This window comes from Pezoporus flaviventris, unplaced genomic scaffold (assembly GCF_033815535.1).
Source record: "Pezoporus flaviventris isolate CSIRO_AGI_PZ_B2104156 unplaced genomic scaffold, CSIRO_AGI_Pfla_v1 ptg000031l, whole genome shotgun sequence".
Taxonomy (NCBI): Eukaryota; Metazoa; Chordata; class Aves; order Psittaciformes; family Psittacidae; genus Pezoporus; species Pezoporus flaviventris.
Genome location: NW_026892579.1, coordinates 62,453,104 through 62,475,325, shown reverse-complemented (window position 1 = coordinate 62,475,325; position 22,222 = coordinate 62,453,104). Strand labels below are relative to the sequence as shown.

The 22,222-nt window shown below is 40.3% G+C and overlaps 1 protein-coding gene across 3 annotated transcripts; it reads left to right on the top strand.

The window, feature by feature from the left end:
- The first annotated feature begins 11 nt into the window (after positions 1 to 11).
- Positions 12 to 21,772, top strand: BTBD3 (BTB domain containing 3). 3 transcript variants are annotated; one of them, XM_061461540.1, is made up of 6 exons: positions 96 to 117; positions 1,761 to 1,899; positions 11,847 to 12,111; positions 12,658 to 12,748; positions 13,210 to 13,328; positions 17,445 to 21,772. In XM_061461540.1, exons 3-6 carry the CDS (start codon positions 11,969 to 11,971, stop codon positions 18,475 to 18,477), a joined length of 1,386 nt encoding a protein of 461 aa, XP_061317524.1. In that variant the 5' UTR covers positions 96 to 117; positions 1,761 to 1,899; positions 11,847 to 11,968; the 3' UTR covers positions 18,478 to 21,772. The 3 variants fall into 3 exon arrangements, with proteins under 3 accessions (XP_061317522.1, XP_061317524.1, XP_061317521.1); XM_061461538.1 differs by lacking the exon at positions 1,761 to 1,899 and having other exon boundaries at positions 12 to 117; XM_061461537.1 differs by lacking the exons at positions 96 to 117; positions 1,761 to 1,899 and having other exon boundaries at positions 10,618 to 12,111.
- Positions 21,773 to 22,222: the final 450 nt, after the last annotated feature.

Here is a 22,222-nt window from a genome sequence, read left to right as displayed (position 1 = left end):
AGGAGGGAGGGGGGGGAGTGTAAAGGCCGTGCGCGTGCGCGCGTGCGCGTCTGCGGGGCGGGGCCGCGGGTGCCGCTGCGAGGGGCCGAGCCGCCCCGGGAGCGGGGCCGTCCTCAGGTCGGTGGAGGGAGGGAGCGGGAGGCGGCCGTGGCCGGGCGGGGGGCACCGGGTGAGGGAGCCGCCGCTGAGCAGGGTGAAGGGGCGCGTTCGGGGCGGCGGCACCGCACGTTACCGCTGGCGGGCGGGCCGGGCCGCGCTGCGCTGAGGTGGTATCGGCGGGGGAAGCGGAGCCGGAGCAGGCAAGCGGCCGCTGGTCCCCGGCCTCCCTGAGGGGACGCCTCCGTGAGGGGCGGAGCGGAGCGGCCGCACCTGAGCGCTGCCCGCCGCGAAACTTGGGAAGCGCGAGTGAGAGCCGGGGGAGTTCGTGTGGGGAGCGGTGCCCCGGCACAAAGAGCCCCTTGGGTCAAAGTCCTTCTGTGGTGTGTCTGTGTGTGTGTCTGCAGCCGCTTGAGAGGGTTCCTTTCTCGCCTCCCTCCCCTCCAAGTGTATGCAGCTGCCTTTTGTGCAGGAGCGGGTTGGCTTCGTCGCGGTGCCGGCGGTGATAAACCGCTTTGCTGGTGCGGTGTTACGGGGTCAGACGTGAGGTGCGAGGAGCGCCGGAGTTGGGACCTGGCAGTGCCAACGCGGCTAAGGGGGGGGGTGTGCGGGAGTGCTGCCTCTTGGACCTATTCGGAGTTACACAAAGCGAAAAACTGGGATTTAGGGCTTTTTTCCCTCCCTCAAGTAATGCTTCTCTTAAAGGATAAGTAATTTAAGTACCAATTCAATAAACTTGCTAGAGGGACAATTAATAATTGCACCTGGTTTCACATAAATACCACCTCCTCTTCCCCACGTTGTTGGCCAAGCTTCCTTCTGGAGTCAGAATAGTTTCAGTTAATGGTCCACACCTTTACAGTGTTTGTTTTGAGAAAGTCCACCTGTGGTAACCTTCAGGTTTATAAATTCATTTGCCTGTACTTTTTCCTGAGAGATCATGCATCTAAAACCATCAAGGAGTAGTGAGTCGTTGTCACTTGAAGTGAGGAAAAGTTTGAATTCAAGTTACCATAGAATCATAGAATAGTTAGGGTTGGAAAGGACCATAAGATCATCAAGTTCCAACCCCCCTGCCATGGGCAGGGACACCTCACACTAAACCATGTCACCCAAGGCTCTGTCCAATGTTTAAGTGTTCCTAAAATGATGATTACTAACATACCTAATTAAAATGACAGATTGTGTCTCACCTGAAGAGTGCTGGTGCAGGTTTTCTACATTGTTGTTGGTCTTCACCATACTTTGTTTTCAGCATGTAATCTATATGTCAACCTTCAGTCCCTGTCCTGGTCTTTTTGCTTGTCTTTTGTAGAGAGAGGTGATCATGGGTTATAGGTGTACAGTGCTATATTTGATGCTGCTCTAACATTTATGCTGGGGTCAAGCTCAAAATGGCTTTATTTTGGTTGGAAAGAGCTGGTCTGATCATTGTGCACAGAAAGTAAGTGCATACGTTGCAATGCATAGTATTAGTATTTTGGGTAATATAACTTGGCAAATCAAATGTCTCGGAGCCTTATTCATTTGAAATAAGTTCTGCAGGATTGCCAAAGTTGAATGCAGAGTGCAGGACTCATTCTTTTTTTTTTACTCTTTAAATCCTCAGCAGTAAGTACCCTGCAGCTAAGCGCACAATAACTTCCCTTGTGTTTCCCTTCCAGAGATCCTCAGCTTTGCCCTGGAGGAAACACCTTTCAGAAGCAATATGTAGTTCCTTTAGCCTGCCCTTAAAGGCTGAGAAAAAAGGTGCAAGTTGCAACAGTAATTTTTATTATTTTGGACACTTACTTGTTAGAGCTTGTAAGCAAATATTTGTTTTTGAAGTTACCCAATAGTTGTTATTCATGGGATGAAAGCATCAGTGCTGGGTTAGGCTCAATGAAAGGCTGTATGTTATGTTGTCAGAAGAAGTTTAGGTATTCCCTTGTGGTGCGCAAATGACAATAGTTTTGCAGCAGAATATCATTTGTGCCCAGCATTAGCTTTCTCTGGTAATTCAAGGTAGTTCTCCTGTGATACTCTCTCCATTAACTCCTCACACCTTGCCAGCTATTACTTTGTTTCACATGAGCAAATGTTCAGATACCTGAGCTGGCGTGGAAGCCCTATCTTGTGAGGCACTATATAAATGAGTGATAAGCTACAGTTTCTATCTCAAAGAGCTGATAGGTAAGGAAGAGGAAGTAAATAAAAGATGGGAATCTTGGAAGGAAAAGATTAAAAGCTTTGTGTGGTGGAAGTTGTCTTCTATTTTCTGCCATAAAGTTGAATTCCAATCCTGCACCTTAATTTCAAAACCACATTATATGTATGTATGTCAGAGAACAGAGCTGGGGGGAAGCTGAAGTGAAGGATCATGTCATTTGCATTTGCACACTTCCCATTTGCTAGGTCTGGCTTCTCTGTTTTCTGATCCTGCTGCCTTGCCCGAGTTTGATAGCTCCACAAGCTAGAGTAACAAAAAAACAAGTGAGTCCAATGTCTGGAAAGTGCATTTTTAAAACACTGGTGAATGATTGGTGATGGGTGAATGTGTGCTGCCTGTCCTGGGTAGGTAGGGTGTAGAATCGCAGAAAACAGATTTAGAAAGTATCTTGAGACATCACCTTGTCCATCCCTGTTACCTGTATCCTGAGATTACCTGATATCCTGAATAAATATTTCACCAGAGGATCATGTACCCTTCAGTGCAGAGCTGAATGGCTTGTTGATAACATCCTCCTGTGTCAGGATATTTGCGTACCGGGTTACACTCTGTATCCGCCCTATCTGCAGTTTCTACTCTTCATATCGAAAGCAATTTGAAGGAGTAATTTTCTTCAGAAACTAACTCTGGAATTGTGACTTTGTTGCCTCCCTGTTTGTTCAGAGTGTACAAGGGGTTTCTGGGAGTATGAAAAGAAAACAACTCTTCAGTCAGGTCGTGTGTTTGCTTGTGCTTTGTAGGTGTGATATTTTATATGCAGGCTTGCAATAGTTGATGGAACAAAGTCCCTTTAAAATATGATCCATAATATGCCACATTATTTAAAGGTTTGTCACTTTGCCCACTTAGCAGGGGAGGGAAGTGCAAGGCATATTGTTTAATGCTGGGAAGGAGATGAAGCTAGCTATGTATTGATTACAACAGAAGTGTATGCAGTAGCTTACACTATCCCTTTGTTGCAGTATTTGCCTTCCTCTGGAGTTCTTAGCATACAGTTCAACTTGGAGATGAAAGAAAGCTCTGCCGTATTAGACAGCTTGCTCAGTTTCTGTGGAGGAATGTAGCACAGAGAAATACTGTGTAATGTTAGGGTGATACAGTACACTTATAGGTGTACAAAGTGCACCTACGGGTGTTCAATTTCCTAGTGCTGTTTGATTCTTATCTTCTGTAACACTCTCCTGTCAGACCAAGTTGATACTACTGCATGTATACCAAAAAAAAGTAAAGGTTTTCATTCTATATAAAACTTTGTAATACATAATGCTAATGTGTGTGTATGCTTACCTTGCCCGGTTTCTTTATTATGCCTTTATGCTTTATTACTGCACCTTCCTTGGTTTTTTTTTCTTTTTCTCTACTAAAATTCTAGCATATCCTAGGGTCTCTGAAACAGAGTTATTGTGAAGGAGATCAGGCATTTAGGGTATCCTAACATTTCTAGACAACTACATCTTAATGATTAAAATCATATTCTGAAAGAATTTCAGGAGTGTTTGTATGTTTGTCTTGAAAATTCATTGCTGCAAAGTAGCTGCCATTCACTTGTAAAAAGGAGGAGAAACTGGTTGAAATACTAAAGCACTATCAATGTAATAGGCATTATAATAGGCAATGTAGTAGGCATAGGTGTGACTTAAATGTCTTCAGCAAAGTAAATCTGTTTGTAAAACAGTTGATAAGATAAAAAATTTGGCAGCATCTTAATTCCCCTGTGGAATGGCCACTGAAACAGAGGCTGCATGTGCTGTGAGAGTCTGGAAACAAAGTTAAGGGCAGGCAACAAGATCCACAGCTTCCAACTTGTGGCAAAGGAAGATTAATTCAGAACAGTGCCATTTAATGGATTTATGTTTGGTTCCATTCCGTGAGCTATTTGGATGTAGCTTAGGTCAGCAGCAATCAGTCTCTCATATCTAAAAATTGCAGTTAGTAAACAATTGTAAAAGCACTGCAAGGGTTGTTACTCATGGGGTTTGATTCTCACTTTTAGAGAAGTGAAAGCCACTGTGTTTGAGAATGCATTTCTTATCAAATGCTTGGCTTGCCAATGGGCTGACCCATTCCTGTTTCACTGACTGGGGTAACGTTCCTCTTTTCTCACTTTAAATGCAGTGGGAACAAGAAATTATACAAGTTTTTTCCCATATAAGACGCCGACTGCTTCAAGGTACATTCTTCTGCTGTAAACACAAGGGTGCCAAGCTGCTGATCTGCTTTGTGGCTTTCAAGCCACATGTCCCATAAAGTTTACTGGATATAAAACTGTAGATGAGCACAATGTACTTTTCCCATGACAGACCCTAAGGACATTTACACTGTAACACCTAACCAAGCTTTCCAGTAGTTCCCCCCTGTTTTTCTGAATCTTGGAAGGTGCTGGGAGCACAGCACTCCCAGGGGACTGAAGTTTGCAGGCCACAGAAGAGGCATGGTGTGGGTTGTAACAATATCCTTTCCTACTACTTTGTCCCACAGGGTGCATCAACACTCTGGTGGCGAATGTAGATCATCATGAAAAATGTAGTCCTTGAATTATATGCCAACATAATCAACTGTAATACAGTCTCCCTGTAGATCCTCGTGGGGTAGTTACCCTTATAGTGTCATTGGCTCTCACAAGTGAGGACTCACTGGGAAAATGTCTTCTCTTTTGGGAGCAGGACCAGACTTTATAGACCCTTAGATTCTGAGCCAGGTTAGAATTAGAATAAAGGTTTGTCTACACAAGCAAGATCTGTCTGTAACATAGGAACTTCTGTCTGTAGTCATCTGATCCTGATCTCTCCCTTGAAATAGGCAGTATGTGAGTACTAATTGTAGCGGTGTTTTTTCTGAAGTGCACTAAGATCACTAGCTTCTTTCTCACAGGGCACTGAACGATCATTAAATGCTAATGACTTTTGATTACTGTTGACCTTGGTCAATTTAGAATTAGTGACCTAGAGACGAAAACCACTGTATCTCTTTACCAATTTCCTGAGCTATCTGATCTTTCCTTTGTAAGTCGGTTTTGGTAAGAGGCAGAGCAAAATTAAAGTTGACCTCTGTCTTTGAAAAACGGTTGAATGCTTTCAGGTTTGCAATATCATGTTTAGAAATAAATTTGGAAAAATGGCAACTACTAAGAAAGGACTTATTTTTTGACCCTACAGATTGTCAAGGGCAAAACTCAACATGAAATGAAATGGACAGGCAGGAGTAGTGGTGGTGGAGGACAAATGCATAATTTGTCCCTTTTAAATTAGAAGAAAAACAGTTTATCTCCTGTAACCTTGAATTGAATTCTCATTTTGTAGTTGCAGGTTTTCTCATCTCAGAGTAAGTTCATAATTCTTGGTTTTACTTTGAACTATCAAGAAGCGAATTTATGCTTATAGAATAAATAGCAGATTCTGCTCTGGGATATTTTCTACCTGCAGTTCCCAAACTATGAGACTGGAGAATATGTCTCAGCAGGCTGATAAAATCATATATTTCATGTTGTAATGAAGCATTTCACATTATTTCTTTCCATACACACAGAAAGGAACATTTGTGTGATAATTCACTGTAATGGGATCGAACACGTTCACTGTAAGCTGTTAAAACATAAGCCTTTCATTACATGGTTGTGGTTTATATGGACTACCATTTCTGCAGCAAGCATGGTATGGAAATAATAATGAAAATACAAGATAATTTTTAATATTTATTTTATTCCTCACTTTAGTACATTAGCTATATTTATTTTGACCCAACTGGGAACAAAACCTTTAACTTCAGTAGCAGAACTCAACAGTGTAGAGGAGTCGTTTGTGGTACATTGTGTTTGGGGCATAAATAGAAAGTTACGAAACTCACTGGGGAAAAAAATAACAGTAGGAGTTGCACTTGGTGTAGGAACAGGTTTGTGTAGAGCCAACTGAAATCCACACAAAAGTGAAGTGGATGTTTATTTGCAAGTAAACATAGGGCTAAATGTTACCCTTAAATATAATGTTTTGTTTTGGTTGCTTTGTCTCAAAAAGGATATTGCTGTAAAAAAAAAAACCACAAGTGAAAATGACCAGATTCAAAAAGGACATATTAGAAAGATTAAAGCTGCTTTGGTAGGGAGACTGAAAAAAGTGCCATGCAGAGATAGAAAATAATACAAGAATGAAAGAGTAAAAGACATCTGAATACTCGTTCATTAATGTTTGTATTTACCTGTTGATTTGGGCTATTTAGGGCTTTCTGCTTTAGCTTTCTTTAAAGCATTAAGGACATTTAGGAAAAAAATGTAAAAATTATCTTAGTGGATAATATAGTGCAAAGTGTTTAAATCCTCATAGCTTAAAAACTAAGCAGTTAAAAATATTTGCCAACACGTATGTTGCTAGTATAGAAATACTCAATTCAGCCAAGTTGAACTTCAGCTTAAAGTCTCTAGTGTCGGTTCAAGATGCAATTCTACTCTGATTCTCTGCTTTTGGCTCATACAGAAAATAAATATTTGGGGTTTTTATCCTATATTCTGGCTTGTCAAAGCTTACAATTTTGCCCCACTTTCTCCCTGCTTTAAGTTGTCTCATTTTTTTTTGATGGTTGGTTGGTTGGTTTTTGTTGCTGTTTGCTTTTGTTGCTTATGGTAGTTTTTGTTGCTTTTGTTTGATTGGTTGGTTTTTGTTTCCCCTATAGAAGACATTACCAAGTAAGACTTCAGGGCCAGCTTTCCCATGCAATAGCCAGAAGTGGATGCATTCTTAAGTTACTTTCAGTGCTGTCAATCAGGCTGGAAGATTTTGTCAACTGTAATGGATTTTTTACTTGTTAAAATCAAGAGTAGATCTATCAGTCCCCTTTCCAAATGAGTGTTTTGATAAACAGCAGGGTTGGAATGGTGATTGAGGATTCTTCCAAGTGACTAAATAATTCATAGATAGGTAAACAGACCGGAGCTTCTCAGCTGTGTGGGTTGGTTTTGTTGAGGGGTTTGCTTGTTTATTTGGTTTTGAACTTGTGCTTTCCATTTTAAAAGGACTGTTTAACATCAAATTCAGTGAAAATTAGCAGTGGACAGGTACGTTTGTTAAACAGTAACATGGCATGTTTATTTTGGTTAATCAAGTCGTATCATCTGAAATTTGCTTCCTTGTAAGGGTAAATTCAGAGTTTAAACAAAGAATTTTAATAATGCATAGGCGTAATAACTGCCAAGGGAGAGACTTGGCAACTTTACAGAAAAGAAATATATGCATTTTCTCATTGCCTACATGGAATTTACTCCTTTATTCATGATCTGGTTATAACAGACAATTGGGAATTTTGATGAAAACTTGTTGTCTATAGAATTGTCCAGTTCACATTTCCACATGAAGAACTGACCTGTAAATGAGAGAGAGAGAAAACCACAACTTACTAGAAGGGAAAAAAAATCGAATGAAAACTTGGGTATACTTGCTATTGCAGCAGGAGAGACTGATGTAGAATGAGGAAGAGTACTCCCATCAACCTGGAAATTAAATGATCTCTAGATTTGAACTTACCTTTAGAGAGGTGTAATTATAGTAGTACTGTACTGCTAAAAGTTGTACCAAGAATTGTGCTGTAATACTACTCCTATACCAACCCTCACAATGGTGTCAAGATATGTTACGGTCTTAAAGATTAAATGAAACTGGGATCACAGGTATATTGCACATATTTGGATTTGAACAGCAAAAATTGTGCTTTGGTTGTTCCCAGTGTTTAATCAAGAGCTAGTTTCCAAAGGCTTATAACTTGCTCCTGATAATTTGAAAGGGGCATGTAACTTAATGTGTAGTATCTTGGCCTCAGTCTGCAGCACTTTGCTTAATTCTTCACCTCTGTCGTTTTGGATTTTCATTAGGCCAGTGTTAAGATTGAAGCATGGAATTTCCTATACCTTCTGAGTTAAAATATTTCTGGTTTGACTACATTGCATATGAAATAAAGATTAATGTTCCTTTGAAGACCTCTTTCCGTTTTTCTAAGTTGTGTATATCAAGTTTGGTTCCGTTAATATATAATTAATGAAGAAAAATGAGAATTGCTGAAGAAGATAAGAAACTCTTTGTAATAACCTTTCAGAAATGGATATTGGGTGAGAGAAGGTCAATTTCCTTGGTCTTTTTGCCTGAGATAAACTCATTTGAACTTGGGATTTTTCCTCGTCTTTCACCAGGGAGTAGCTCATAGTTTGCTTTTACTGACTGCTAACATTGATCTGTAAATTCATTAACAATGTTTGTAGAGTAAAAGAAGGAAATAGTGTTGTAAGAAAATTAATGGAAGTTGCTGCCAAAACGGGAAGAATAGTAAGTGCAACCAGCACTGTTTCTTTGGGGTTTTCTCCCATTTCACACATCTAAAGATTGGTTTAGGAGACCTGGTTTCTGAGCTGATAAAGTGCAGTGGAAGATGGTGGTATAAAGCCTGTAACAGGTTTGTAGTTTTCCAAAGGAACTTTCAGAATACGTTGTGGAATTGACGCTATTTTCTGGTTATAACAGACCACAGGTTTTGGTGGGTGGTGTAAGAACAGGCAGAGTTGGCAATCAGGCTTTTTGTTTACTGCGGTGGGTTTTTATCCTGTCACACAGATACTTCTTGTCTACTGGGGGTCTGTCTGACGTCTAGATTTAGGCAGAACATGCTTCAACTGCAGTTTCTCCCTCCCTTCCTTTTCCAGGAGAGCACAACATTCTATACATGCATTGTGTTTTACAGAAGTCAAAAGAATGGTGGACTCCCACAGGTTCATTACCATCTCTTTCCCAGCCTGAGCTGACCAGTCAGTCTCTGTCATTCTCTTCTGTAGCCTCCCAGTGATCTTTTTGTGCTGTGTGTATCATCTTTGGTTTTGTACTGGTCAAATGATTTGAAAAAGTGTTCAAGGACCTTGATTTTTATGTTCTTTGGTAGTCTATGAAATGGATTTATGGAATGAAAACCCAGTCTCTCGTATGAATCCCCTAACCCCTGTTATCTTTCACCTTTTGCCAACTGCAATGCTGAGAATCAAATTTTCTGAAGAGTGCATGGATTTTTGTATCTTTAAGGGGTTTTTTTTACAACTTCTTCCTTTGACATGTCTGTCCTGTGCAGTGGCAAAAGGGTTATTTTTGCAACTAGAAGGGCTGAGAAATTTACATAAGGAGAGGAAAAACGCTCATGTAAACTCAACAAGCTCAGATTTTGTGCAAAGAATACCTGCTGTGTTCCTGTTCTAAATTCTCAGTTACAAGCACTTATAAACTTCCCATCTGCGGGATGAGTTTTTTAATCTTGACCCCCTTCCTTTACCTCTCTACAGTTCAATGTGGCTGAGATTGTTAGTTTTCCTTCCAAATCAATCTGTTGCAGATAAAGAAGAAAAAAGGGATGTGTGAGGGGAGAAAAGCTTGTTAGAAATTAATTCTTTGGAGATTACATAACCTGCCTCTCAATGTGTTTAGGAATGTGTCTGCCTTTCAGCAACACCCACCATTTCCTATTAAATTACTAGTGAAGGCGATTCTGCACTAAGATGTTGGGTTGTGAAATGTAGCAGCTGAGGCATGGATGCATATCCTTCTGTTTCTCCCTTCCATAAGCAGAGACTTCAGGCAGAGAGGGCAGGTGTGTGTCTGGGAATGGTGTCATCTCAAACCACTGCAGCAAAGTCTCTAGATGGCCAACTGCCAGGGGGTTATGTTAGTGCTTAAATACAGAGTGTCTCCCAAGGAGACCTGATAATCTTTGAAATACCTGCACAGTTCATTTAAAGCTAAAGAGATTCTGAGACTGCATTACAAAGCCAAAGCAATTGCTTATTCAAGCCATTGTGGTGGTGTTTCAGTAAATAGCCCCAGTAACATTTCTGTGCTCCTGTTGAATGTGGGGACAGATTTCAGATGTCAGGGATTTCAGCAAGATCAACTGTTTCTCCACCAACCTTTGATCACTTTAATTTCACTATTGTGCTCTTGTCCAGCAAAAGTAATTATGGTTAAAAGTGGTTAAATTTGCTTTAAAAGCAAAGAGGATTGTTTTCTTAAAGACTTGAAGATAATTACATATTTGTATTTGAATTATCTGCCTCTGATATTTTAAGGTGTGAAATACTGACACCAAATACCTTATATTTTTATTCCTCTGCTGTGCTTGCGTGGGTGTTTTATACACTTGACCTACTATTAAGGAAATCTGATCTAAATTTAAGTTCTGAGCAAACTGATGATTGAAAATTAATCTTCTTTCCTATTTCTTTCCTATTTACACGGGTTTGGTTGGCATACCTTATATCCTGTTTATTTCAGAATGTGTGAATAAAATCAGAGTATGTTTGCAAGGCAAGGAGTGTTTTCTGCCTGAGACTAAATCATTCCGACTTCTTCATTTAATGCTTTGAAATATTGATTAAGTATATTCACCCACGTTTGCTTTAATCTGATTGCACATCTCGAAGTTTTCTTCTGATGTGGTGCAGCCATGGCTGGTGCAAGCTGGTTTAATTAGCACTGCTTAGTGATTTGGGACCCCTGTCAACGGCGATTGCGTTATCTAGAAACATAAGGAGTTAAAGCTAAAGCTGTGACCTCATCTCTATTCATGTTACACTAGACTAGAAGCTGTGCTGAAAGGGATTGTTTAACTGCCTCGCTGTCTTTACTGCTGCTAGTTGATTGCTTTAATTTGGTTCTGATATCTATAGCACGCTTTTGCTGAACAACTGTTATAGTAGGGCTTTGTGGGAATACTGGAAACAAATGAAGTCACGCTAACACCGACTGCATGTGGAAATAGCTCCCACGGAAATATTTAGACTCAAATACGTCTTTCTACCCGAGTTCAACTTTTTATTGCTTCCCCCGTGAAAATCCAAGCAGCATCAAGGAGAGCTAAAACGCACCCGCTTCTGGCCAGTCATGCACTTACGCAACTGTGTGTGCCATTTATTACTTTATTACTCAGCGCTGCGTATGAAACGAGGAGTGCAATTGCTGTCGCTTTAATGTCAGAGTGGCGTACGTTACAATAGGTGTCACTGTGCGGCTGGCTCCAATCCTTATCGGTGACTTCAGCTATTGGCTCCCACCGAATGCTGCCTGACTCCATCTGCAGGGCTGCAATACCTACTCTGCTCTGAGCAGTTCAAGGCACAAGTTCAGCTTGCCGAGCAGACTAGCAGTGCTGTTGTGCACGTCTGGCTTAGCCCCCTTCAGAAAGCCGGTGCTGCAGCCACGCACGAACCCTCTTCACAGGCTGTAGCTCTTTCCTGATCAGGAGATCTAGAGAGAAATAAAACTGGCTGGAATGATGGGGATGTATTTAACAATTCAAGTACTGGATCAAACTTAAAGCCAGTTCCTTACTCGGTGTGCTGAAAAGGTCACCTTGTCTTGCCGGAAAAGAAGTAAACTCTCAGCTCTGCTGCTCTCTGTTTAACAGCTTCTGTGTGCATTTCTTAATGTTCTTAGCTAGTTAGGCTGTCTAGCTTTACAGACAAGTATACTCATGGTAGATGAGAAAGGAAAGAACATGAAATGTCTCACCTTCTTCTTGATGCTTCCAGAGACGGTCAAGAACAGGTCCAAGAAGAGCTCTAAGAAGGGAAATAGCAGCAGCAGTAGCAGCAGCAAATTGCCTCCAGTTTGCTATGAAATCATTACTTTGAAGACCAAAAAGAAGAAGAAGATGGCTGCTGATATTTTCCCCCGAAAGAAACCAGCCAACACTAATACAACTGCTGTCCAGCAGTACCACCAGCAAAATCTCAATAACAACAACACTATTCCAGCACCTAATTGGCAAGGACTTTATCCAACCATCAGAGAGAGGTAAGTGCAAGGCAGTTGATTTTTACTGTTTAAATGGAGCGGTGAAAAAGTAGCAAAATGTTTGTAGTGCAAATATTTAGTTATTCCTTTATTTGCTGAAGAAAACATAGATTCTCTTTCTTTTCCTGTGTGTGTGAAACAAGCATTTTGGTAATGGAAAATATCTTAGTATCTCTTTTCCAGACAGTGCAGCTGTTTATCTTGAGTAAATAAAAATGCTGCTGGAAGCTGCAGCAGATTTGCTTTTAGACCTTTGTAGGGATTTTCAGTGATACGTGCTCCTGACTTTGAAAAGTTCTCATAAGTTTGGGTTCTTTGGGCGTTTTTTTTTATTGCACAAACATACAACACACATTCTGCAGCCCCCTCTTAGTTTTTTCTCTAGTATATTTGTGTGATGATGTGTAAAGGAGCTTAAAACAAAGCGTGACCTGCTTGTCTTTACTCACATGCAACTTTAAGTTGTTAAGAAATTCAATGTCATGGGTCTGGGGAAAGCACGAAGTTACTGGATGCCATGAATTAACACGCTACCTCTGTTTGTAGAAATGCAGTGATGTTCAACAATGACTTGATGGCAGATGTTCATTTTGTGGTCGGGCCACCAGGTGGGACCCAGCGGCTGCCAGGACACAAAGTAAGCAACAGCTGCAGTATCAGCTTGGGCAGGGATAGTGGGGGAGAGCTCCCACGGTTACACCAGGACATAGCATGGAAGTCTGGCTCAGCCCTAATTCTGTATTTTAAGAAGTTACATGCAATGGAATAGTCTATCCCTTGCTTTTCTTTGTGTTTTCAGTTAAACAGTACAGTTGTTGGGCTAATGCAGTCATTGTAAAGTTAGGTGTGCTGCTGATTTGTATTACTCCTGAGATTTTCTAGAAATAGTTAACTTCTGTGGTGGATATGATGGTTTTCCAGTAGCTAATGCAGGGAAAACGTGTAATTCTGTTCTTAACTTTGACTTCATTACTTACTGAAGTGTGTCTATAGAGTCTGTCAGTGAAGCCCAGTATGCTCGGTGTGGCTCTCCCACATTGTTTTTGTTGGCAGTGCTTTCAGTTTAAAGCATGAAATAAGATTTCCCTTTCTCAACAGTATGTCCTGGCTGTTGGGAGCTCTGTATTCCACGCAATGTTTTACGGAGAGCTTGCTGAGGACAAAGATGAAATCCGTATACCAGATGTTGAGCCTGCTGCTTTTCTCGCAATGCTGAAGTAAGCATCATCCATCTCCTGGATGTGTTTTCCTTTCTGATGTATACATTCACTGGTAATATCGTAGCTAAACTATTAGACTTGCATGTAAACAAAAAGGAAACAGTTGTGTAAAAGATTCCTCTTTTTGTGTTTGAAGTGTTTTAAACTTTTACCTCATTTTGCTCTCCCCCTCTACTTCCAAGCACGCATATATTAGACTAATGTAGGCAGTTATAAATAATGACTTTGACAGGGGATCTTTGGGCACATTGTATACTGTAATGCCTATTGATCTGATTTGTCACTACACACGTTACACAAAGGAATGGAATTACTAAAAAGAATTGGCAGCTGTAACAAAAAAAAACCCTGTTCTACTTTGCAAGCATAGGGAGAAGTTAAAAACACACCAAAAACCGCTCTTCAAACCTAGAATTGCTGGGTTTGTCTATTGATGTTGTTCCAGCTCTAATATAAACTTGCTATGTTCAGGTCTTGTCTTAGAAAAATGACCTTAAGTTATTGAATATAGCCTCTGCAAATTAAATTTCTCCTCATCTATCATATTAATGCATTTGGAAAATGATAAAAAGGCTGTTTATATGAATAGGGTTTTTATTCTAATGGAAGAAGAACAGTCAGTTTACATGATCATTATTTTTCTTCTTGCAAAGATAAGAAATGCCATCATTTTCCTCAATGAGCATAATGAAGCAGCTCTCCTGCTGAATTGTCTTTGAATTTATCTATAAATTAATTATTAAAGTGAAATGCCCCATCACAGAAATGCTGTGGCTTTGAGAGTTTTTTGCCTTCAGCTTTAGCAACTGCCATTGCTTTCTGATAACGAATATACATTAGTATCTAATAATGATCCTTTTAATATGCTGCAGATTTTCTTGCAGGTAAAGGTGTAATCACTGTCTAGCAATTTTATGTATTTCATAGATTGTTTTGACTAGCTTGTGATTACAGAATGGTTTCCTTTTTTTCGTTTACATTTCAGTGGCACTGTAGATGAATGCTCAAAGTTGTATGAAGAGTTTGTTGTGCGGAGTTTTTATACATGAGCATCAGAAATGTGCTGTGCAAATGTCAGTAACTGCCATGAAAAGCTGAAGTCACACAGGTGTTCTATAGACCTGGAATATGAAGTTAGATGTGACATTATGTAGGTATCTGCATTATGGATCCTTGCTTTGGGCCTTTCTGGTTTTGCAGGTGTTTTCTGCAGAACTCAGACTTGAGCTTTGCTTTCATGCAGAATTTTACAAAGGCATAAATCTAAGATACTTAGATTCCCCTGACCCCCCTTTCTTTTTGAACAGCAAATCTAGTTCACTGTAGCTAAACATGATTTGCCATAGAAAACGTGAATGCTTTCTGAATTTATCATTAAAAAATGTGTTCAGAGAGGAAATCTAGAAAATTGAGTATCAGTACTGACATCTAGGTCTTGACATGTTACTTAGCCCATGGCAATTTAGGAAACTCTTTGAGAGCGTGGCTGGAACCATGGAAGTTTTCATCTTCTCAGCTTTTATTAAAAAAAAAACAAGAAACCAACAACCCAGTTTAAGGAAAAACGCAAAAAGTCTCTGTGGATGTTGAGTTGACCTTGCCAGTGCTAACTTCCACTGATGCAGTGTGCCTGAACCTGCAGAGTGCTCCCCTGTCTGCAAATGCCAGGGATGGTGCAGGGAAGGGAAAGGGATGTTGCTCAGCAGTGCAGCGTTCCTCTCATCACAGGAGCCAGTGCATGTGCTGCATTTTGGGGAGAGCCATGGTCCCCTTAACTTCTCAGCCCCATGAGTGTTGCTTGCAACTGCTGTGAGCAGTGGATGACAGAAGGCTCCTGATGCTCCTGCTATACAGAAGGAAAAGATTTTGTACCTATCCCAAAGCAGCCCTGTCCTTCATATGCTTCTTTCCTCAGTCAGGAGGGATGCATCATAATCTTTGTCAGAAAACACTTTGACTTTGGTTTTGGGGGTTTGGTTTTGAAGCTTTTTTGTTTAGTTTCCCTGGACAGTAAGTTCTTAATGTAAATGCTTTTTGACTTGTTCTATATAGTGGGCAGGCTGCCAACAAATACCAGATGAGGTATTGCCATGTTTAACATAGGAAACTGGTAGATACTTCGTATTCTCCCAGTAAAATTGCTTTGGCTGTTCTCTCCAGTTTTAAAAATAGGGTTAAAGACATAGTCTAGTTGACAGACTGAATTCCTGTCTTTATTGTATTTTACCCTAATCTTGACCGTTCAGGTTAGAACCATGGTCTCATCTGAGGATGAATGTGTTACTAAACCATCAAACCCTGTGGTCTGGCAGACTCTACTTTAAGAACGGGGTGAAACTGGGATATCAGTAGTTGCAGACCAGAGTGGAGGTGCACTGGCAGAGTGAGAAGTGTGGGGTAGTGCTGACAGCCAATCTGTGCTGTGTCTGTTGTAAATCAGTGATATTAGTTCTTTGCTTTCATGAATATTAAACTAGCTACTTTTGTACTGTTTCAGTTTAAAACAGATGTCATCATTCTCCACTGTATTAGCAGGCAAAAAGAAGCAATAGAGAGGAGAAAAGAGCTGGAGAACAGTGAGGAGAATCATAAAAACGAATGAATTGTTACATTGAAATTTTTTTGGACTAAGGAACTAAGCCTGTAACCAGTGATATATAGATGTACTCTTTGTTATTACAATAGCCCAGCTGAAATGAAGTAATAAAGAAAAAAAAGAAGGTTTGGGTCTGTGCAAGTTTTTTTTTTTCTCTGAAACCTCTTAGATGTTATTCTATTGCTTGAGCAGTACCTGCTCAAGAATTATTGCTAACTGTGGCTCGGAGAATAGTACCCTACACCTGCAAAAATACAAAGATATTTACAACCAGAATAATAGAATCAACCAGGTTGTAACAGACCTTTAAGATAATCAAGTCCAACCGTTCCCCCGCACTGGCAAGGCCACCACTAAACCATGTCACTAAGGGTGTCATTTACATGGTTTGTGAACAGTGTGGGTACTAATTCCACTTTATAAGCTCATCTGTTCTGCACAAAATTCATTGTGTTGGGAAACCTGCTATCTAGAAAAATATAATTACTACAGGGTTGCATACAACTGCAGCTTTACTGGAGGAAGTCACTTTATCAACCATAACCATCAAGACTTGCTTATCCCTATGAAGAGGAAAATTGTATTTGGCATGGTTTTAGCACATTGCATTCACCAGCTGCAGAGGGGCCCTGGAGCATGAGCTATTAAAAAGAACAAACTGCACAATGCTTCATTTCTCTGAGCAGGAACCCCAGCAGTTTAGTCACATAAATAGAATTCCACCTTCATCTCTTCCACCGCAGTAGCAGAGCAGTAAAGCTTTTTTCCTCCTTATGCAATGAGATTGAGAGCACTTGGTTTCTAGACTGAGTGCTCTCAGACTCTAGCTCCACTGTGATAGTGGAGCTAGGATGCTGCAAGCATTAAGAAACCTAAAATTATAATTCTGTGCCTTTTCCTTTTCCTGTATGCTTCATCACCCTGTGTAAACCCTACCCTACCCTAAAAAGCCCCAACCCAGTAGTTATGCAAAATAGATCGCACCTAATATACTTTGATGGCATTTCTTTGCTTAGACTACCTAATTACTCCCAGCAAACTTCATTTATGTATTTATCTATACACCTCAATAAGTTTCCATTCACCATCACATGACACCCATTCAAGTACCCTTTGTAGCAGGTGTTACAGACTGTTGTGTTAGGCAAGTGAGGTAGCCCTTGAGGAGCTACTGCCTGGGGCAGGCAGCCTCTCATTAGCCAAAGCATGCATGGAAGGAATGAAGAGCTGGAGGGGCCACAGTTTGTAAACATTACCATACATAGCATGTACCCCAAATGTGAAGTGTTATTCACTGTAGATTTAAGCCTGTTTTTTTCCATGGTCTTACTCGTCCTAACATGAGTGATGAATTTGGTTTGTACTTTCTCTGTTGATTTAATCAATATTTACCAAAAGCACTGCTTAGTTTTCGTGTGGAGCCAGTTAAATATTCTTTGTTCCAAATTTTCAGATGTTGTTGACAAATTACGTGTTTGCATTAAGCAGCATTGTTACACCCATGTGTTTTATTTCAGATACATATATTGCGATGAAATTGATTTGGCTGCAGATACCGTACTGGCCACTCTTTATGCTGCCAAGAAGTATATCGTCCCTCATCTTGCCCGCGCCTGCGTCAACTTTCTAGAGACAAGTCTAAGTGCAAAGAATGCCTGTGTGCTGCTTTCCCAGAGCTGCTTATTCGAGGAACCTGACCTGACCCAGCGCTGTTGGGAAGTGATTGATGCCCAAGCCGAGCTAGCTTTGAAGTCTGAGGGTTTCTGTGACATTGATTTTCAGACACTTGAAAGCATTCTCCGAAGGGAGACTCTGAATGCCAAAGAAATTGTTGTTTTCGAAGCAGCTCTAAACTGGGCTGAAGTGGAGTGTCAGAGACAAGAGCTAACAGCTACCATAGAGAACAAGCGCAAAGTCCTCGGGAAGGCTCTGTACTTGATACGCATCCCTACCATGGCACTCGATGACTTTGCCAACGGTGCTGCTCAGTCTGGGATTCTGACTCTCAACGAAACCAATGATATCTTCCTCTGGTACACGGCTGCTAAGAAGCCAGAGCTGCAGTTTGTGAGCAAGCCCCGGAAAGGCCTCGTTCCCCAACGATGCCACCGTTTCCAGTCCTGCGCTTACCGCAGCAACCAGTGGCGCTACCGGGGCCGGTGTGACAGCATTCAGTTTGCTGTTGATAAGAGAGTGTTTATTGCTGGCTTTGGGCTGTACGGGTCCAGCTGTGGATCGGCAGAGTACAGTGCCAAGATTGAACTCAAACGACAAGGAGTTATCCTAGGCCAGAACTTGAGTAAATACTTCTCAGACGGTTCTAGTAACACTTTTCCTGTGTGGTTTGAATATCCAGTGCAGATTGAGCCTGACACCTTTTACACAGCCAGCGTGATTCTGGATGGCAATGAACTCAGCTATTTTGGACAAGAAGGAATGACAGAAGTTCAGTGTGGGAAGGTGACTGTTCAGTTTCAGTGTTCTTCGGACAGTACAAATGGCACTGGGGTACAGGGAGGGCAAATTCCCGAACTCATATTTTATGCTTGAATGAAAGCAAAAAGCATTTTGCTATGAAGAGCCTGTCTGGTTCAGGCCTACTGATGCTTAGCTTTTTATCTGCAGATACGTGGTCAGTACAGGTAATACATAACTAAACGCTGTGGGCAAGTAACTGGCTTGCTATACTTCTACCATTGTTGGTGATAAAGTTTAAGTGTAATATTAAAACTGGAAGCTCTTAAGCAAGTTTTATAGGCTTTGTAAAAGGGGTGCTTGTTTGCTGGTGATGCTGACCCTTTCTTTGATGCACCTGTGAATCACCAGAGGATGTCCTCTTGTGTCTCACTAAACATTGTCTTCATTGATCCATTTTCTCTTTCTCCATTTTCTGCTTGTAATTATTTGGGGAAGTTGGGGTAGAAGATTAAGAGCCTTGTTTTATAGTTCACTCTTCTGTCTGCTTTTCAATAAACTGAGCTGCTTTTGATCATGGGAGCTGAAAGAAGTGCTTCAGTTGTAAGCAGAAAAATCATACGTTTAAACCTTCATCTTGTGAGACTCTCCTGTGGCCAGCTGTTTGGGATGGCTGCAGGGGAAGATGGAGAGAAGCAAACAACTTTCAGGAAGCTATGCAGTATGTTGACTCCACAGTGCACAGGCGTTTTTACAGTGCGGTGGGGATGTGGGCTTGGCAAAATCCCTGAAAGTTCATTTTCTAGGAATCTCACCTCACAGGCAAGGAAGTACTTGCACATGTTCGAATTGTGTATGCAGCTCTTGAAATCCTACTCCCATGACCTAGTTTTTACTGCATTTAAGTTGATTTGCTATTTAAATGGCTTTTCTTTGAACCCTTGCTAAGTAAATGAGAATTAATAGCTATCCTCTGATGCAGGGTAATTTTTTGTTTGTTTTGGGTGGGTTATTTTTCTTCCTCCTAAACATGGTAGAGATGGATTATAGAGGAGCAAAAGAATGCAGCAATCCTGACTTGGACTTTTTTCTGTAATATGAGATTGCTTCTTTTTCTTACCATACATTATGAGTGGAAATTTAAACAAAGACAAAAGATTCCCAACTGTGGTCATATTACACTTAATGTATCATCAGATAGAAGTGAGGAGGAGGAAGTCTTCTCTAATGTGTTAATGTTGGATCTCTTGCAACTGCTTATGGTTACACGTCAATCAGAGGATTATGTGGTACAGAACCTTTTCCTATATTCTTTTATTTTTCCCAAGTTTCCTGTTATACGTCTGTATCGTTTTTAGTAAAGTATTAGGGATCATGACTCCTTTTATCAGGGAAGGAAACCAGTATAAACAAGAAGTATAGGTACTGTAGAAACATAAATTCTTTCACCATTGTATTGGGACAGTTGCCTCTCAGAGAGAGGCACATTACCTGTTGTAAAGCATCTCATTCTTATTTCACCTCTGAAGTGGGTTCTGTTTGTTACATACGTTTTAATGAAATGAGAGGACCAAATGATTCTTTAGTCAGACTGAAGATTAATGTAACAGTATATCAACGCATTAATGTAGCATAACCTTAAATTCACTTGCCAGTTTTGTAATAAAAATGTTTTTTTCATATGATTTCTTACCATTTTAATACTATTACTCTGAGTGTTTCTTGACAGTTGGAAGCCTGGCCCCTGGCCATTGTAAAGTGCCAATACATCTTTGCAGTGTCCAAAATGCCATCTGAAGTAAGGAAAACTGGAGCATAGGCATCAAACACTTTATGGCCAAAGCCCAGATCTTCTCTCTAGGTAATAAAAGGAGAGCCAGGTAAAAAACTTCCCTGCAAGATCTATGCTTTTCACCCATGTTAGTGTTTAATGTTTTATATACATGCATAACACACGTGTGTGTATAAGTGACATTCTTTCTGAAATGTAAATACCCCCAAAATATATAGAAAAATGTTTTGTTTTTTTTGTAACAGATGTACATAATCCAGACTGTTAGTGAGATCTAAACAGAATGCTCCATGAAAAATTCCCAGAGAGATTTAAAAAACCTCCAGTTAATTATATTTAGATCCGCAGCCTAAAATAGACAAAGAGTATAAATTGTATGGACTGCAGGAAAAGTTGCTGGAGAAACTGCTAAAAGGAATTTAAGATTGTGATGAGGTAATGGTCATCTGCTTTTAGGCAACCTCTGAGCAGCAGTTCCATTTATTTAAATACATTTGAAAGCAGAAAAAGATGCTAATCAACTGATTAAGTTTTCTTGCAGCGAGCAGTTGATGTAGATGTAATTACTCTGAGTGATGATCAGATTGACAAGTTGCTTGCAGTAGCAAGCTGCATTCTGAATTGTTTGGAAAAAAATCAGGTGCCTCAGCTGGTGAGATGAATTGGCGAGTAATGCATTCTAGAACTAGGCTTGGGTGCTCACTTTTAAGTTATCTTTTGGTTTTTACTTCTCTGCAAATAAAGGTGAGGTATCCACTGCATTCACTGGCTGCAGCGGAAGTTGGGAGATCAGAATCCTGTGTAGCTGTAATATGTAGAAAGTGAGCTGTTACTTAATTATTATTTTACCTGCTACTTTTCTGAAATCTTTTTGCTGAAGTAGGATGAAAACGATTCCTCTGAATCCATTCCAGGTTTTAGGAGCTGGGGCATGTAAAGTTTTTCAATATGGGTGAATAAATGTAAGCCCCCAAAACACCTATCGATGTTTACAGCGTGACTTGATTCTAAGCACTGCTTGATGCTAACAAGTACTGGTATTTAAGAAGGTGCTAGCACCAGTCGCCTTGGCACATGAGGGCACTCAAGTAGGTGTCTAAATGTGGATTTGGTTGGTTTAGCATCAGCATCTAAGCTTGAATATGTTGATTGACGTTTTGAAAGCATCAGCTGTATCAACCTGGAATGTAAACATCGTGTCAATAGAGATCCTTTCATAGATTCTGTCTTAAACTGTTCCTGGCCATCTTTGCTACTTGTATGCTTGATTTTCCTGGTGAGGGGAATCTGTGATAAGAGAGTATAATGTAATATACTTTCTGCCTATCTAAAATAGTATTTAAGTAAACATTTTGATTTCTACATACTTATTGCACTGAAATGTTTGGGGGTTTTGTTTTTGTTGGGGTTTTTTGTGATAAACTCAGCTAACTTCAGGTCCCAACGCCCATTTGTGCTGGAGCAGTGTTTGACCATAGCAGGCTTACAGCATTATTTATAAAGGACAGATATATATAAATATGAAGTACCTCATGTTGAATGTTATTGTACTGTATCTTTAATGTCACAGTGCAGATCTTGTTGGACTCATGAATGTGTATAATTGCATTAAACATACAAATAAAAATGGTTCTTAAACTGTTGTTTCCTGCAGTATCTTTGAAGCATGAATTGTGAAAGCCTTTGCTTCATTATCCCTTTCATCCGATTTCTATTGTTGTACAGTTGTGCACAGATATTTGTTGAGCTTGTGTATTCAGAGATCTTTTGATCCCCAAAGAAGTAGAAGTCTAAGGAAAAAACAAGGAAGAACAATGAAAATGTTAATCAGTTACATTGTAAAAAGGTTGGCGATTAAGCTAATGAGCCAGAGTGAATGAATTCATTTATGTGCTTTATGAAAGACCTTGTCTATGAGCATTAATATTTCAATGTTCTATTAATATTATTAAGTATGTGAAGATGAAGGGGGAGGGTCTCATGTTTATTCCAGAAGACAGTTGGCACAGGAAAGGCCGTGGTTTTCAGTCTCTGATAGATCAGAATAGAGGACATGGTTAGTGCCAAGAGCCTGTTCTGTGCTGAAAA

Excerpts from the sequence above, each read along its gene's own strand:
- BTBD3 (XM_061461537.1), top strand. The coding sequence starts at position 11,789 with ATGGTAGATGAGAAAGGAAAGAACATGAAATGTCTCACCTTCTTCTTG. Across the intron at positions 12,749-13,209 it reads AGCGGCTGCCAGGACACAAA|TATGTCCTGGCTGTTGGGAG; the intron begins GTAAGCAACAGC and ends CTTTCTCAACAG. Across the intron at positions 13,329-17,444 it reads GCTTTTCTCGCAATGCTGAA|ATACATATATTGCGATGAAA; the intron begins GTAAGCATCATC and ends GTTTTATTTCAG.